The sequence below is a fragment of the Aquarana catesbeiana genome, linkage group LG12 (genome assembly GCF_042186555.1).
Source record: "Aquarana catesbeiana isolate 2022-GZ linkage group LG12, ASM4218655v1, whole genome shotgun sequence".
Taxonomy (NCBI): Eukaryota; Metazoa; Chordata; class Amphibia; order Anura; family Ranidae; genus Aquarana; species Aquarana catesbeiana.
The window spans coordinates 174,492,034-174,505,820 of record NC_133335.1 but is presented as its reverse complement, the minus strand read 5'-3'; the positions used below and the strand labels follow the sequence as shown (position 1 = coordinate 174,505,820).

The 13,787-nt window shown below is 40.7% G+C and overlaps 1 protein-coding gene across 8 annotated transcripts in view; it reads right to left on the bottom strand.

Annotated features, from left to right (window-relative positions):
- Positions 1-561: 561 nt before the first annotated feature.
- The window catches only part of SEC14L1 (SEC14 like lipid binding 1), an 89,582-nt gene continuing 76,356 nt past the window's right edge, over positions 562-13,787 (bottom strand). For 3 of the 8 annotated variants that reach the window (XM_073606223.1, XM_073606224.1, XM_073606225.1), the window contains 5 exons: positions 11,784-11,918; positions 6,664-6,915; positions 5,963-6,141; positions 4,559-4,660; positions 562-3,867 (listed from right to left, as the gene is read on the bottom strand). In XM_073606223.1, the coding sequence (XP_073462324.1) occupies positions 3,630-3,867; positions 4,559-4,660; positions 5,963-6,141; positions 6,664-6,915; positions 11,784-11,918 (906 nt within the window). In that variant the 3' untranslated portion in view covers positions 562-3,629. Of the gene's footprint in view, positions 4,661-5,538; positions 5,803-5,962; positions 6,142-6,663; positions 6,916-11,783; positions 11,919-13,787 lie in introns of those variants that run through there. The other 5 variants (XM_073606227.1, XM_073606226.1, XM_073606229.1 and 2 more) reach the window with 5 other exon arrangements.

Sequence of the window (13,787 nt, the reverse complement as noted above, 5' to 3'; positions counted from 1 at the left end):
TTGACTGACTAACCGCCACTGCCATCACCAGAGTGATCAAGGGGTTAAATGTGTAGTGTGTGTATTATGTGCCCTGCAAAATATCTCCCAGGAAGAAGAAACAGATTGTTCCCTCTGTATAGAGCTCTGGGCTATGAATGGACACAGCCAATCAGCAGGTCCCAGCCATGAATCATTGGCTGGGACTTGCTGACAGATTCCTGCTGTGTACAATTACAGTGGGTGTTGACAGGTAAGAAGCAAGCAGCGACATACCAGTGCCTCGTTTTGCCTGCACGGGCCACCCATCTGCAGTACATTGCGGGTGGGTGGAGATCACTATAGTAGGAGTGTTTATTACATTGATTTCCAGCTTCCACAGGGATCAACCAGGTATGACACATACATATTTAACTTTGGTCCAAAGCTGCATGTAATTTTGAAAAAATATTCATACTGAACATTCAGCTTTAGCACGTTTACAACGGAAGAATACACTGAAGTTATTTAATAAACTAGGGTACTTTTTCTCCATCACACATATGAGCTGGCAATGTAAAATAAAGAGACACCACACATGGCTGTTTTACTGCAATGTTTATTATAGTTAACATTTTAAAAAATGCTTTGAAAAGCTACATACATGTATGTTAAATTAACTGTTAGAACATATTCTGAGGTCATGTCATTCCAAAATACTATGGTCACACACATTCACACCCTTCCCTGCAAGAAGAATAAACTCAGAACTGATATGTTTAAGACAATGCAGAATATTGGTGCAATAGAGAAAACACAAATGGGATGTATTAGAGAGAAAAATGTGTGCAAATTAACTTTGCAAGGTTTTGACCTATAAGATGAGCTACCTCTGGCACTGAAGCAGGACATGTCCTAAGAATGCTAGGTCTAACACTAGCCTGCAAAGCTGTCACCAATGTGTGCTTTGACACAGATGCCAGTCCTAATGCCTGGTGGTATGAAAAAGTGGGGGATGGGGGGGGGTCTACACAGTATCCAAGTAACAAGGCACAGCCCTGCCACCTGGGAAATCAGCCCTTATTTCTAGAAGATTAGGGAAGCCTCATAATCGTAAAAGGAGTGGAAAAAAAAGAACAGGTGAAGGGGTTTTCATTCATATTTACATGCATACAAATAACAGACCACGCAATGACAGTCCAAGAAATTAAAAAATAATGAACGTGCAGTGATAATCTGGAATAAAAATATGGAATTGTGCATTTCTGTCCCATCAGTTCTGTCACACTTACAAAACACGTTTATAACAAATAAAATCTATGTCTCCTAGGACCATGGCCCTACTGGCAATTGTTTGTCCTGTCCAAATTTGTCCCCTTGTATGTCAAAGTAGAAGTTTTCATTACAAATAGTAGCCAGTCTACACTACTAACTTTACCTGGACAGGGATCATATACACTTGAATGTAAAGATGAAATACTAGATGTGAGTAAATGTTCTCTTTGGTGCAAATGGCATATCGTTCCAAGATCTAACCTCTATAGGTATGCAGACCCGTCCTATCTGCAAGGCTGTAGTTATCAGCAATTAGCTCAGTGCATGCAAAGACTTTGGCAAAGCAGGCAGGAGATTATGTGAAGTATCAGATCTGCATCCTACCCCACTACAATTAGGTTTCCTGCTCTTGTAATGCTCCTTACACACACTTAAACGATTTATATGGCAGGGATATGTTGGCCATAGCATCCAATCAGCTATTGTATTAAAATATGCTCAAAAAAAAAGACAGACGAGTTGCTATAGCCAACAGCTAAAGTGACAATTTCCTGCACGTATAGCTAAAACTATAAGCTGCCAGGAGGTGTCTGGTGCCCAGTGGCCTGCCTCCCAGCCTATGCATCGCATGCCTCCACAATAGATTTACTAACCAAATGCCAGCACTGTAGGTAAGTGATAAGTTATGGAGTTTGAAAATTGTTTTACTTTGGAATTTCCTCCCCTGATATGCAATAATTAGTACAAGATATCTTCTAAAAACACAAAACATTTACGTGGTCGTTAAATTTAGTGAAATAGAAGTCAAGGTCCTGTGTTACTTGCAATTCTGAAGGTCTCTCTGTACAAAGTTGGATCTATAATATAGCGTGCAATGTCTGTAGATGGCTTGAGCTCCCTTGCACTGACATATCCAAGGATAGGGAGCTTCGGCTGGGATCCAAGCTGCACAGAAAAGACAAAGTGCCACAGCACTGATTTAGGGTCCAAAATGGGTTTATGTTCTCATAGAAGATAATCCAACATGTTTGAGGCATTTTAAATCGCCCCCTTCATCAGGAACAAGCAATTGATTCTATTGAGATATAGGCTTCTGCAGCTGGTTGTTGCAGCCTGATGAAGGAAGATGTATGAAGCCCAAAATTCATTGGCTTTGTATGGAGAAAGTACATTTTAGACTCCCAATTAATGGTGTAGCGTTTTCTCTCTTCTGTATCTTGTGTCCCTGCAGGCATAGAATGGATTCATATTTTTCTTTTGATTCCTGTCTTGATCTAGTCCTATTTCTAAATCACAGACTTTAGAGCCTTAACATTTCACTAAGCAAATGGGGACCAATATGCAGTCAACTAAGTTTCATAAGCAAGAGAACCTGTCCAAACACGAAGGGATAATAGTCTTCTTAATTTTCCTCAACTAAAGTGGTCTTAGAAGATTGCTCTATTATAGCCCGATGTAAAAGACTTTAACTGATGAATATGTAAATGGAGATTCTAAAAATATCAGTTATTTAACCTTCATGTATTAGAGTAAGAAGTAACGTTTTTAATATACAGATGACTTCTGTCAATTACCATGTTGGTGCCTGTTTTGGTCTAACATGATAGCTAGCTTAGAGCAATAGGATACACAGGGTCCCATAAATATCAAAGCTCTCCCTGATACTGGGATTCTTACATGCAAAGTTGTGAGTGTTTGCTCTTTCTCTTAAGGTAACTTGAATTTTCAGTAGAGTGGTCCTTTAAGCGGTTGTTTATTAGACCACACAAAGTCGCTGTGAGATTTCAGCATGTAGTTAAATGCATAAAGTCCACTAGCTCATGCAGTTGTATCATGAAAGAACACCATTGTCTATTTTTATCATTTCATATACAATAGCTAAAAATCCAGGTGATGCAGTTTGCATGATAAAAAAAGTGTAATTTCTGCTTCTTGTGTAAAAAAAAAAAAAAAGTTTTAAATCCCAGTCCCATCTGACAGTGATAACAGTGGAAGGGCATGGCTAAAAGAAGTATATGGCTAGTCCTGTAGATAACGTTAAGCAAAGCACTCCCCATACGACAAAGCCAGCCACTCTGCAACATCTAATCAAAATAGACTCTCATGGGCATGTAAATGTACAACTTGGTTTTGCTGACCCAACCTCTCCAGCAGGTGGTTGCAAGATTTCATGTGCCTATTGCGTATGAATATCACAGTTCCTATTGCACTGGGAAATATATACTGAAACAGTTGTGCGAGCGACACATGCCAACTCTTCCACAAGTACAGATGTCCAAGGCCAAGTGCTTTAAGATGGTGTTGTCCGAGCTGGCAGGGAGCAGAATGCCATGGATGCCAACGCTACCTGTAATCTATCGCAAACCATCCAACACCCTAGCGCTTTATGCATGCCCTCAGGAGGAGTCGGTGCTCTCTGTCTCAATAGCAGCTGTTCCCACAGCCTCCCGGATGAATGGGAGGCGCCAGGATGTGGGCCATCGCAGGAAGACGGGGGGTCTGAGAGTGTAGAGTGTGGAAAAGTGCTGGCCCCAGAAGGATGGGGAGAGTCGCAGGAGCCCATCTGGATTAGCCTTAAGGTCTTGGGGGTGAGTGAAAGAGGGGAGCACAGACTCGGACAGAGGGAGGGGTTCTCTGTAACAACCAAAAGGAACGAAAGGGAATTAAAAAAAATGGGAGGGGGGAACAAAGAAAAATTTAAAAAAGTTATACAGGTTCTCAATAGTAGGGGATAAAATGGAGATGGGAAATTAATGCTTAAAAATGGAAATGCAAGAACTCAAATGACCATGGACAGACACACAGGATGGACTGTGACGTGGTTAAATGGAAGGCATAAGTGATGTTTGGAAAGAGAACATAAAGAGAGTATTAGTTCCCTAAATCATAAAGGAGGGCAGCAAGATAAACACAGAAATACACTGCAGCACAGGTGACATTGATTTGACTACACGATTAAAAATGGGCATAAGGTCCTGGCTGCTTTTATTATTACATTTTTCAAAAGAACACCGAATTTACTAGCTTTACCTCCGATATAAGGGCTATGCTTAATATATAATTACTCAAGCAGACAGTTTGCCATCAAGAAGGTGACTTATGAGAGCACAGCTCTAAATAATTTTTTTTTTGCACATGCTATCGGACATGGTCTCAGAGAGTTTTAAAGGGTGAATACTTGAAACTTATCAAGGAGGCAGAATAATAAATGGTAAATGATTTAGAATTTAATACACAAGTGGGATTAAGTCTATCAGTTGAGGGAAGGTGAAGTATCTGCTTTGTCAGCTGTACTGATGCAGATAAAAGTTCAAGAACCAGCTACCTGGACACCATGGAACTGGAATGAGACTGGCTTGAGGATGTGGTGGCAGCACTGAGTTGGGAGAATCCACTGTGGCTTGATTCCAGGCTAGTCATGGAACCCCTAAAGAAGACAAGCATAGAGAAAAGATTAAAATCAGCAAAGAAAAGATGGCTGTTTATTCATGTGGCATTAAAGTAGATGTAAACCAAATTACTTAAAGCTCAGACCAGGTTTTAAACATGTTAAAGGTAATTTCAAGGTTTTTAAATCTGCAGTTTCCATTAAAATAATACCAGGTGGGTGGTCCTTTAATGAAGATCCTTGTTCAGGCACTTCCTGTGCCTCTCTCTGGTGTTGTCACCCTGTTATAAACTCTCTCAATGGCAACTACCAGTAGCCATTTTACCACTCATTACACAGGTATGTTTCACTTTTCTTATTAAAAACCACCCCCACCCCGAGAAAAGCCAGGCAGTAAGTGGCAGAAAAGAGGGATCAGTATTAAAACAACGCAACACAGGATGGGAGAAAAATAAATAAATAAAAAAAAGGTAAAAACTAATTTTATCTAGAGTACTGTACAAGTAAAACTCAATTTCTAAAGCATGGTGTATCAAATGGTTGTCTTTTTTGATAAAATGTTTTCAGCTGCTTTTGTTTGTTGCATCTCCTACAGCCATTCCTGTCTACATACATGCAACCCAGCAGCGATGGCTGCATGGCATTTCTCAGACTGTTTTTTGACTAACAAAAAAAAAAAAAAAAAGAGGACCAGGCCTGCATAATCTGTGTTTTAACAGCTGCTTGTAATCTTCTCCATTGGCAGAACGTGTGGCAGGCAAAACCTGGGTACACACGATCCAAATATCAACTGGTTCAGCAGGAACCGGCCGACATTCAGACAGCGTGTATAGTTGCCTGACCAACGGAAGCTGGTCTCACGTCCAGCTTCTGTCAAATGGGCATGCTGAAAAACCAGCATCCTATCAGCGATGGCCAATGGCTGCCAGTGCCTTCTGGTGGTGCTGGTGGGGGAAGTCCACTTGTCAGAACACAATAGCTCAGCGGGAGAAATCGCAGTACTATCACCACATTTGTTAGAAGGACGATCTGTACGATTTTCTCTACATTCAGCACGCTGGGTACCCCGCATTACAACGCAGAAGACACATTGGGAGACAGACACAGTGTTTTCACCCCATCAAGGGATTGCCTGAACAAAGACCTTTATGCAGGATAACCCGGTGTTATTTTAATGAAAGCTGCAGATTTCAACATATTAAAAATTACTTGAAAATGAATTAATGTGAAAGTGTATATGTGATTTTAGTAATCGGGTTATCATATACTAAAAAGGGCAAGGTTTATTATACACATATACTTTAAAAGTAATCAGCTTCAAAATGCAGCCCTGAACTGTACCTGAAATCCTCAGAGCCAATGATCTCAGTGTAGTACATTACTTTGCATTTGTGGGATGAGACTTGTAAGGATGCAAGAACATCATCCACACGTGGCAGGCTGCTGGTGGCACAAGCTGGCATGCTGTGGAATTTCCATTGCAGGATGTAGAAACCCGGCCAGCGGGTCACATGAGAACCCTGTTGAAAAAAAATGCATTTGAAACTGTGGCAACAACACACACAATAAGTGAATGACACCCACGTTTATAGTGTATATAATCCCAAAACAGAAATATAATATATTGCAGCTTACCAGTCCCTTAGATGTGGTGTCTGCATTCGTATTATTTTTTAGACCGTTTTCCTTTACTATCACCTGGTACCCTGTGAATAATATGCTCCCTCTCCCGTGGCGGCTAGACGTACTCCTCCACTAGATCTATAGAAGAAGCCATGGTGGTCACTGGAGCTGGGCTTCAAACATGTCTGATTTTTGATCATCTCCATTACAGGATGGGGGGAAGGGGATTTATAGTACACAAGGAAGATAACAATGTTTTGGCTTCCAGTTCATCTCACAGGAAGTGACAAAAACACTGCATTTCTGTCAAGATCAATGGCATTAAATAAATAAAAGGAGTGAAGCCACCATACCTTTGGACTGGTAAACTGCAATCTGTTTGTCCTTGGGTTTCGTTATCCTTTAATAAAGACTGTTACCTGCACGCTCTCTCCCTCCTTGCAGGTCAGCGAAGACTCGACCATACTGTAATCTCGACCCAGCTGCCAAGCCTTGTCAATTAACTGCACATTGTTGCACACAGGAGATGTAATGCCGTGAGCTCCAAGAGTATCTCGTTTGGGCACTTGTGGCGCCCTCTTTGAGTGGTAAATGTTAAAAACAATGTCCCCTTTACAAACGTCAAAGTCCCAAGTGATAACAGAAGAGGCATCCACTATTTGGATGAATATCTGCAAAGGTAAAATGAAAGTTTAAATAATATCACCCAATTTTCAAGAAAATATACACTGTGCTATTACAAAGTATTTATAGTTAACTCATTTCTTAATTGTTCTTTATATTTTATTGAAAGGGAAAGCAATAAAGCTTGTAATAAGGATGGGGGGGGGGGGGTTCCCCCATCAGTCTCTAGCCACATGAAACACCTCACCCAAGATCAGCTGTTAAATCATGTGAGCATGGGCCAAAAGCAGCTAGCCATACATATTGTAAAAACTGGAATATTCCTCTTAAGTTTCTGCAATGGAAGCAGTTTACTTTTTTAGCTGCACAAAGAGAAGGTTGCTGTTGTAGCCACAGAGGAAAATTATACATCATGCAAAGTAGAATACCCAAAAAGGAAGCCAAACTATGGGAGGAGCCACCTTCAATTACATCATAGGTGGCTAAGAGCAGGTGCTGATCCTAGAAGCTAGTCAAGGGTGCTGGCCTTGGTTGGGCAATAAAGTGTGACCAGCAGGTCTGGTCTTTTGATTTAAAAGTTGATCTGGCACAAGGTATCCAAAATGTTTAAGGGCTCGTTCACACATGCAGCAAGTGAGGTGGTAAAATAGGTGGTTGACCTGTGGTTTTACCTCCCCCCTTAACCTAAACACAGCAGCCGGAGGGGGTTATACATATGGCAGTAAAAATTATAACCAATCGCATTCAGTGGGCAGTATCACCACCGGTCATGATCGATTTAAGTAAATGGGGGCTATGCCATAACTGCATCACAACCACATTCAAGGTAAGTGGACGCGGCACGGTAATGCAAGATTTTTTCTGATTAAAACAGGCATTAAGGAGGCCTCCCAGCTGCCTATCAATTGCCCTCTGAAAAGCGATCCAAAGGCAAAGGCTGTGCTCCATCGCTGTCACTTTTAGGATCCCTTTAGACCTGTCTTGGCCATTGTGGTATTTTACCCAGCAATTTATTTGGAATGAGCTACAAACACATCCCAATGGCCACTATGAAATGCAGAGCACCAAAGCATATGCATAGTGCAGTGCCCAATACCGTGGCAACATTGGGTTAACATTCTAAATGAATAGCGCCACAATACAGATCACAAACCATGTATTAAAAATGGACTACGATAATGCAGTAAAATGAGCATCTTACCCATGTTACATACAAAACGTAAAGAACGTTCATACAAAAACCAAGTGCAAATTACTACAAATACAACTACATTATAAAATGCCAAGATGTCTTGCAAAGTAGGATTTTTGGGATGCTTTACAAATACTTACATGCTGCACTGCCTGACAAAACATCACTTGGCAATAATATTTTGGCCTGGTATATTAAAACACTTACCGACCCACTTCTGCAGATATACTGTGACAGGGCGGCACGTGCAAACTCAGGGCACCGCTGGCAGCCTGGGTTGAATGGGAGTCCAGCGATCGCGGAGGGGAAGAGAAAGGAGAGCTGCCTGGATGACACAGCAATAACAGCTTTCATTTTAATTGCTGTGTTCCGCGCCACTCGCTGTCAACATACTGCCCCTCCTCCTGGTCCTGGGACTTTGATAGACAGATCACCCGTCCAATCCCGGGACGGGCGATCTGTCAATCAAAGTTCCCCGGCCAATAGGCGGGGCTATATGTGACGAAGAGCGGCGGGAACACAGCAATTGAAATGGAAGCTGTTATCGCTGTGTTCCATCATCTGGGTGACTCTCCTGTTCCTCTCCCCCTGCGCAGGCTGCATGGTGGGCACAGGCTACATGAGGCTGCATTGGTGGACACGGAAAAAGTTGTTGTTAATATTTATTTTTATAACTTAATTCTGCATAAAACATTTAAGTGTCATTTTATGAGAGCTTGTTTAGGGCCGGAATTAGGGGCGGGGTGGGGTTGGGTGGGGCAACTGGTGGCGAGAAACCCTTGAGGCCTGGCTAGAAGCTTAGGACTTCAAATTTTGAGCCCTGACCTAACTAGCAAATAGAGTCCACCTGTGTGTAATTTAATCTCAGTATAAATACTCTGTTCTGTGAAGCCCTCAGAGGTTTGTTTAGTGAACAAACAGCATCATGAAGGCCAAGGAACACACCAGACAGGTCAGGCATAAAGTTGTGGAGAAGTTTAAAAAAAAATATCCCAAGCTTTGATCTCATGGAGCAGTGTTCAATCCACCATCCGAAAATGGAGAGAGTATGGCACAACTGCAAACCTACCACAACATGGCCGTCCACCTAAACTGACAGGCCAGGCAATGAGAGAATTAATCAGAGAAGCAGCCAAGAGGCATATGGTAACTCTAGCTAGCTGCAGAGATCCACAGATCAGGTGGGAGAATCAGTCCACAGGAATTTATAGTTGTGCGCGCCACAAATCTGTCCTTAATGGAAGAGTGGCAAGAAGAAAGCCATTGTTGAAAAAGTCAGAAGAAGTCCCGTTTGCAGTTTGCAAGAAGCCATGTGGGGGAGGGTGCTCTGGTCAACTGAGACCAAAATTTTACTTTTTGGCCTAAAAGTAAAACGCTATGTGTGGCGGAAAACGAACACTGCACATCACCCTAAACACACCATCTCCCAACGTGAAACTTGGTGGTGGCAGCATCATGCTGTGGGGATGCTTTTCTTTAGAAGGGACAGGGAAGCTGGTCAGAGTTGATGGGAAGATGAATGGAGCCAAACACAGGGCAATCTTAGAAGAAAACCTGTTAGAGTCTGCAAAAGTCTTGGGGCAGAGGTTCACCTTCCAACAGGACAACAACAAATGAGGAGGATTTAGATTTTGTGGATATTTCAGAGACCTGGTTCAACAGCTCTCATGATTGGCTGGCAACCATTCAAGGGTATTCCCTTTATCCCATGGGATACAGAGGGTAGAAAGGGGGGAGGGGAATGCCTATATATCAAGAATAATGTACAAGTGAATGTGAGAGATGACATCAATAAGAGAGCTAGGGAGAAGGTGGAATCCTTATGAGTAGAGCTCCAAAGGGATGAAGCTAAGGGGAATATAATACTGGGAGTATGCTATAGGCCCTCTAATCTGAGGGAGGAGAGGGAGAGGGACCTCCTATCACAATTTGGATTATCAGAAAAGATGGGAAGTGTTATCATAATGGGGGATTTTAATTATCCAGACATAGACTGGGCGGAGGGAACCACGCATTCGTCTAAGGCTCGCCGCTTCCTAAATGTCTTGCAGGACAATTTCATAGGTCAAATGGTAGATGCACCAACTAGAAACAAGGCGTTACTAGATCTACCGATTACCAACAATACTGATCACAGATGTGGAAATAAGGGGCAATTTAGGAAACAGCGATCACAGGTCAATTAGCTTCAGTATAAAATCACGAAAATAGGAAACACGAAGACACTGAATTTCAAAAGAGCCAACTTTCCTAAACTACGAACCTTGCTAGAAGATATAAATTGGGATAAAATCTTAGAAACAAAGAACACGGAGGAGAGATGGGTTTTCTATAAGAGCATATTAAATAAGAGCATTAGCCAGTGCATTCCATTGGGAAATAAATTTAAAAGAGCGAACAATAGTCCTAGATGGATTAACGCTAATGTAAAAATGCATATAAAAGCAAAGGAGAAGGCCTTCAAAAAATACAAAGCTGACGGATCATCATCAGCATTCTGACTTTACAAAGAATGCAAGAAGATTTGTAAGGGTGCAATTAGGGAGGCCGAGATAGAACACGAAAGACACATAGCGGAGGAGAGCAAAAAAAAAATCCCCAAAAATTCTTTAAGTATATAAAACAGTAAAAAAGGGAGGACAGACCATATTGACCCCATAAAGAACGAGGAAGGACACCTGGTTACAAAGGATGGGGAGGTATTGAATGTATTCTTCTCATCAGTCTTCAAAAGGGAATCAGGGGGGCTTCAGTAACCAAAACTGCAGTGTTTGTCCTCATGACACATCCCAGGAAGCACCCTCATGGCTAACAGAGGACAGAATTAGACTTGGGAAACTTAAAATTAATAAACCATCGGGACCAGATGGCTTGCACTCGAGGGTACTTGGGGAACTCAGTCAAGTAATTGCCAGTCCATTGTTCCTAATTTTTAGTGACAGTCTGACTGGAATGGTACCAGTTGATTGGAGAAAAGCCAATGTAGCATCAATATTTTAAAAAAGGACCAAAATACATCCCTGGGAATTATAGACCAGTTAGCCTAACATCAATAGTATGCAAGCTCTTGGAGGGGATGATAGGGGACCATATACAAGATTTTAGTAATAAAAACGGCATCATTTCGTTTAAAAAAAATATTAGATAAGCACCTGAATGACTGAAACATACAGGGATATACAATGACATATAATTTCACACATAAGTTGGACTTGAGTCTTTTTTCAACCTCACCTTCTATGTAACCCTAAACATACAGCCAGAGCTACAATGGAATGGTTTAGAATTAGAACAAAGCATATTCATAAGTTAGAATGGCCCAGTCAACGTCCAGACCTAAATCCAATTGAGAATTTGTAGAAAGACTTGAGAATTGCTGTTCTCAGATGCTCTCCATCCAATCTGACAGAGCTTGGGCTATTTTGCAAAGAATGGACAAAAAGGTCACTCTCTAGTTGTGCAAAGCTGGTAGAAACATACCCAAAAAAGACTTGCAGCTGTAATTGCAGCAAAATTTGAATACAAATGCACGCCACACTTTTCACATATTTGTGAAAGATTTTAAAAACAAATTTATAATTTCTCTTCCACTTCACAATTATGTGCCACTTTGTGTTGGTCTATCACATAAAATCCCAACATGACAAAATGTGGACAATTTCAAGGAGTATGAATACTTTTTCAAGGCACTGTATATTAGTAGAAAGCTTTCACTGATCATACCTCATGTGGGGCACCCTTAAACACGCTGGCTGACTGGTAGATGGTCTCGGTCCACAGTCTGATATCCTCACTTTCCAGTTCCTCTGGAGTTCGGTACAGAGCTTTGGGAACCATCCCACCCTCTGGAACCTCGCACTGAAACACAGTATACAAACCAATACATGTAAGGATGTTGCAATGTGCCATGTAATGATAGTATTATAAGAGAGACTTTTTTTTTTCTTCAGACAATTAACAAAAGACACCATTAACTACATACATTATATTAGCATTAAATACATACCCACTCCCACATACTGTGTACACTTTTTCTCAATGATTTATTGGTTATACTACACACAACCAAATCATAAGTCAATGGTACAACGTGATTTTGTTAATAATAAATGCACCCTTCAAAATCTACAATGTCTGCTTCTATTTATTTGTTTAAAACAAGGTAAAGCATCATTAACCACTTTATTACTGTCGAAAGGTCTGACTTGGTAGACTGAGGGCCCTTCTCGAGCTCAGCTTTAAAGCAGTGCCCTGCTTATTAGTTGTTCATGCGCCAGGTGCGTGCACCAATGCTGATGATTAAGCTGTCCGCTAGCTCAGATCACTGGCAAATTGCTCAGCCAATCAGGGGGCACCTGGGCCTTTTGATGGGCTAATCACAAATGTAAACACTACTACTGTTTACATTCAAAAGCCCTTTTCTACCTCTCACATTGGAGGAAGAAAAGTACAATGAATGAAATAAGGTATCGCAGGCAGCAGAGTCAAGGTGGGGGGTTTGAATTAATGTCTCTACTCTGAGGGTGAGCTGTACATCTTTTTCCCATGCAGTCTCTGACCTGTATATTAACACCTTAACCTCCCTTATCCAGCACATGACCCCTTTCACATCCTTCCCCCTCTGTGTATGACCTGTACATGAATAATACATTGAAACAAATGCTCCAAGTTTTAACCATCTCACTATCAGCATTTTATATTTTCCTTTCCAAAACATGGTGGCAAAATTAGATCACTTTGTGGTGTATACTTTTTTTTTTTTTATATAGTAAAAATTAAAACAGTGGTTATTAGAGCTGCACGATTAATCGTTATCGCAATTTTTTCCCCCTTGCGATCTTGACAAAGTATTTCCTGATTCTTTCTATGCAGAGAATTCTCTCAGCTCTGCTGAAACCAACAGCTGTCAAATGAAAGGAAAAAAAAAGGCAGTCTGCCAAGTATCACAACATTCTTTAGCAGTGGAACTAAGTATAAACATTGTAACGATTTGTTCTTTAGATCAAAGGAATACACTTCAGTGTGTAAATGAGGAAAGTTTAACCAACTAACCTTTTTTCCGACATTTGTTGGTTTCAAGTTAAAATAATTTTTTGCTAGATTATTACTTAGAACCCCCAGACTTTATATATATTTTTTTTAGTAGAGACCCTAGAGAATAAAATGGTGGTTATTTCAATATTTTATGTCACACTGTATTTGCGCAGCACTCTTTCAAATGCAATTTTTTTGGAAATTACACTTTAATGAATTAAAAAAAAAAAAATCTGTAAAGTTAGCCCAACTGTTTTTTTTATAATGCAAAAGATTTTACGTGATCTTTATGCTAAGCAAAAAAATTGTGATTCTCATTTTGGCCAGAATAGTGCAGCTCTAGTGGTTTTAAATACCACCAAAAGAAAGCTCTATCTAAAAAATGATATAAAATAAATTTGGGTATAGCGTTGCATGACTAATTAAGTTAAGTTAAACTATCACAGCACTGAAAAGTGCCCAAAACATTTGTTTCTTGTTTGATAAAGGGGAAGATTGAGACCTTCTGTGTTATATGAATTAAAAGATTTCTCCTTACATCCTGATTCTAAACACAGAAAGATATGAAAACAAGGGGAGAACTGAAGCTAAAAAAAAACCAAAAAATCAACCTTTTTCAGAATGAGGCCAGCAACAGCAGCCCTGTGTATTTCTATCATTACAGGTTCATTTTGCTGATCTTTTCACTTTGAT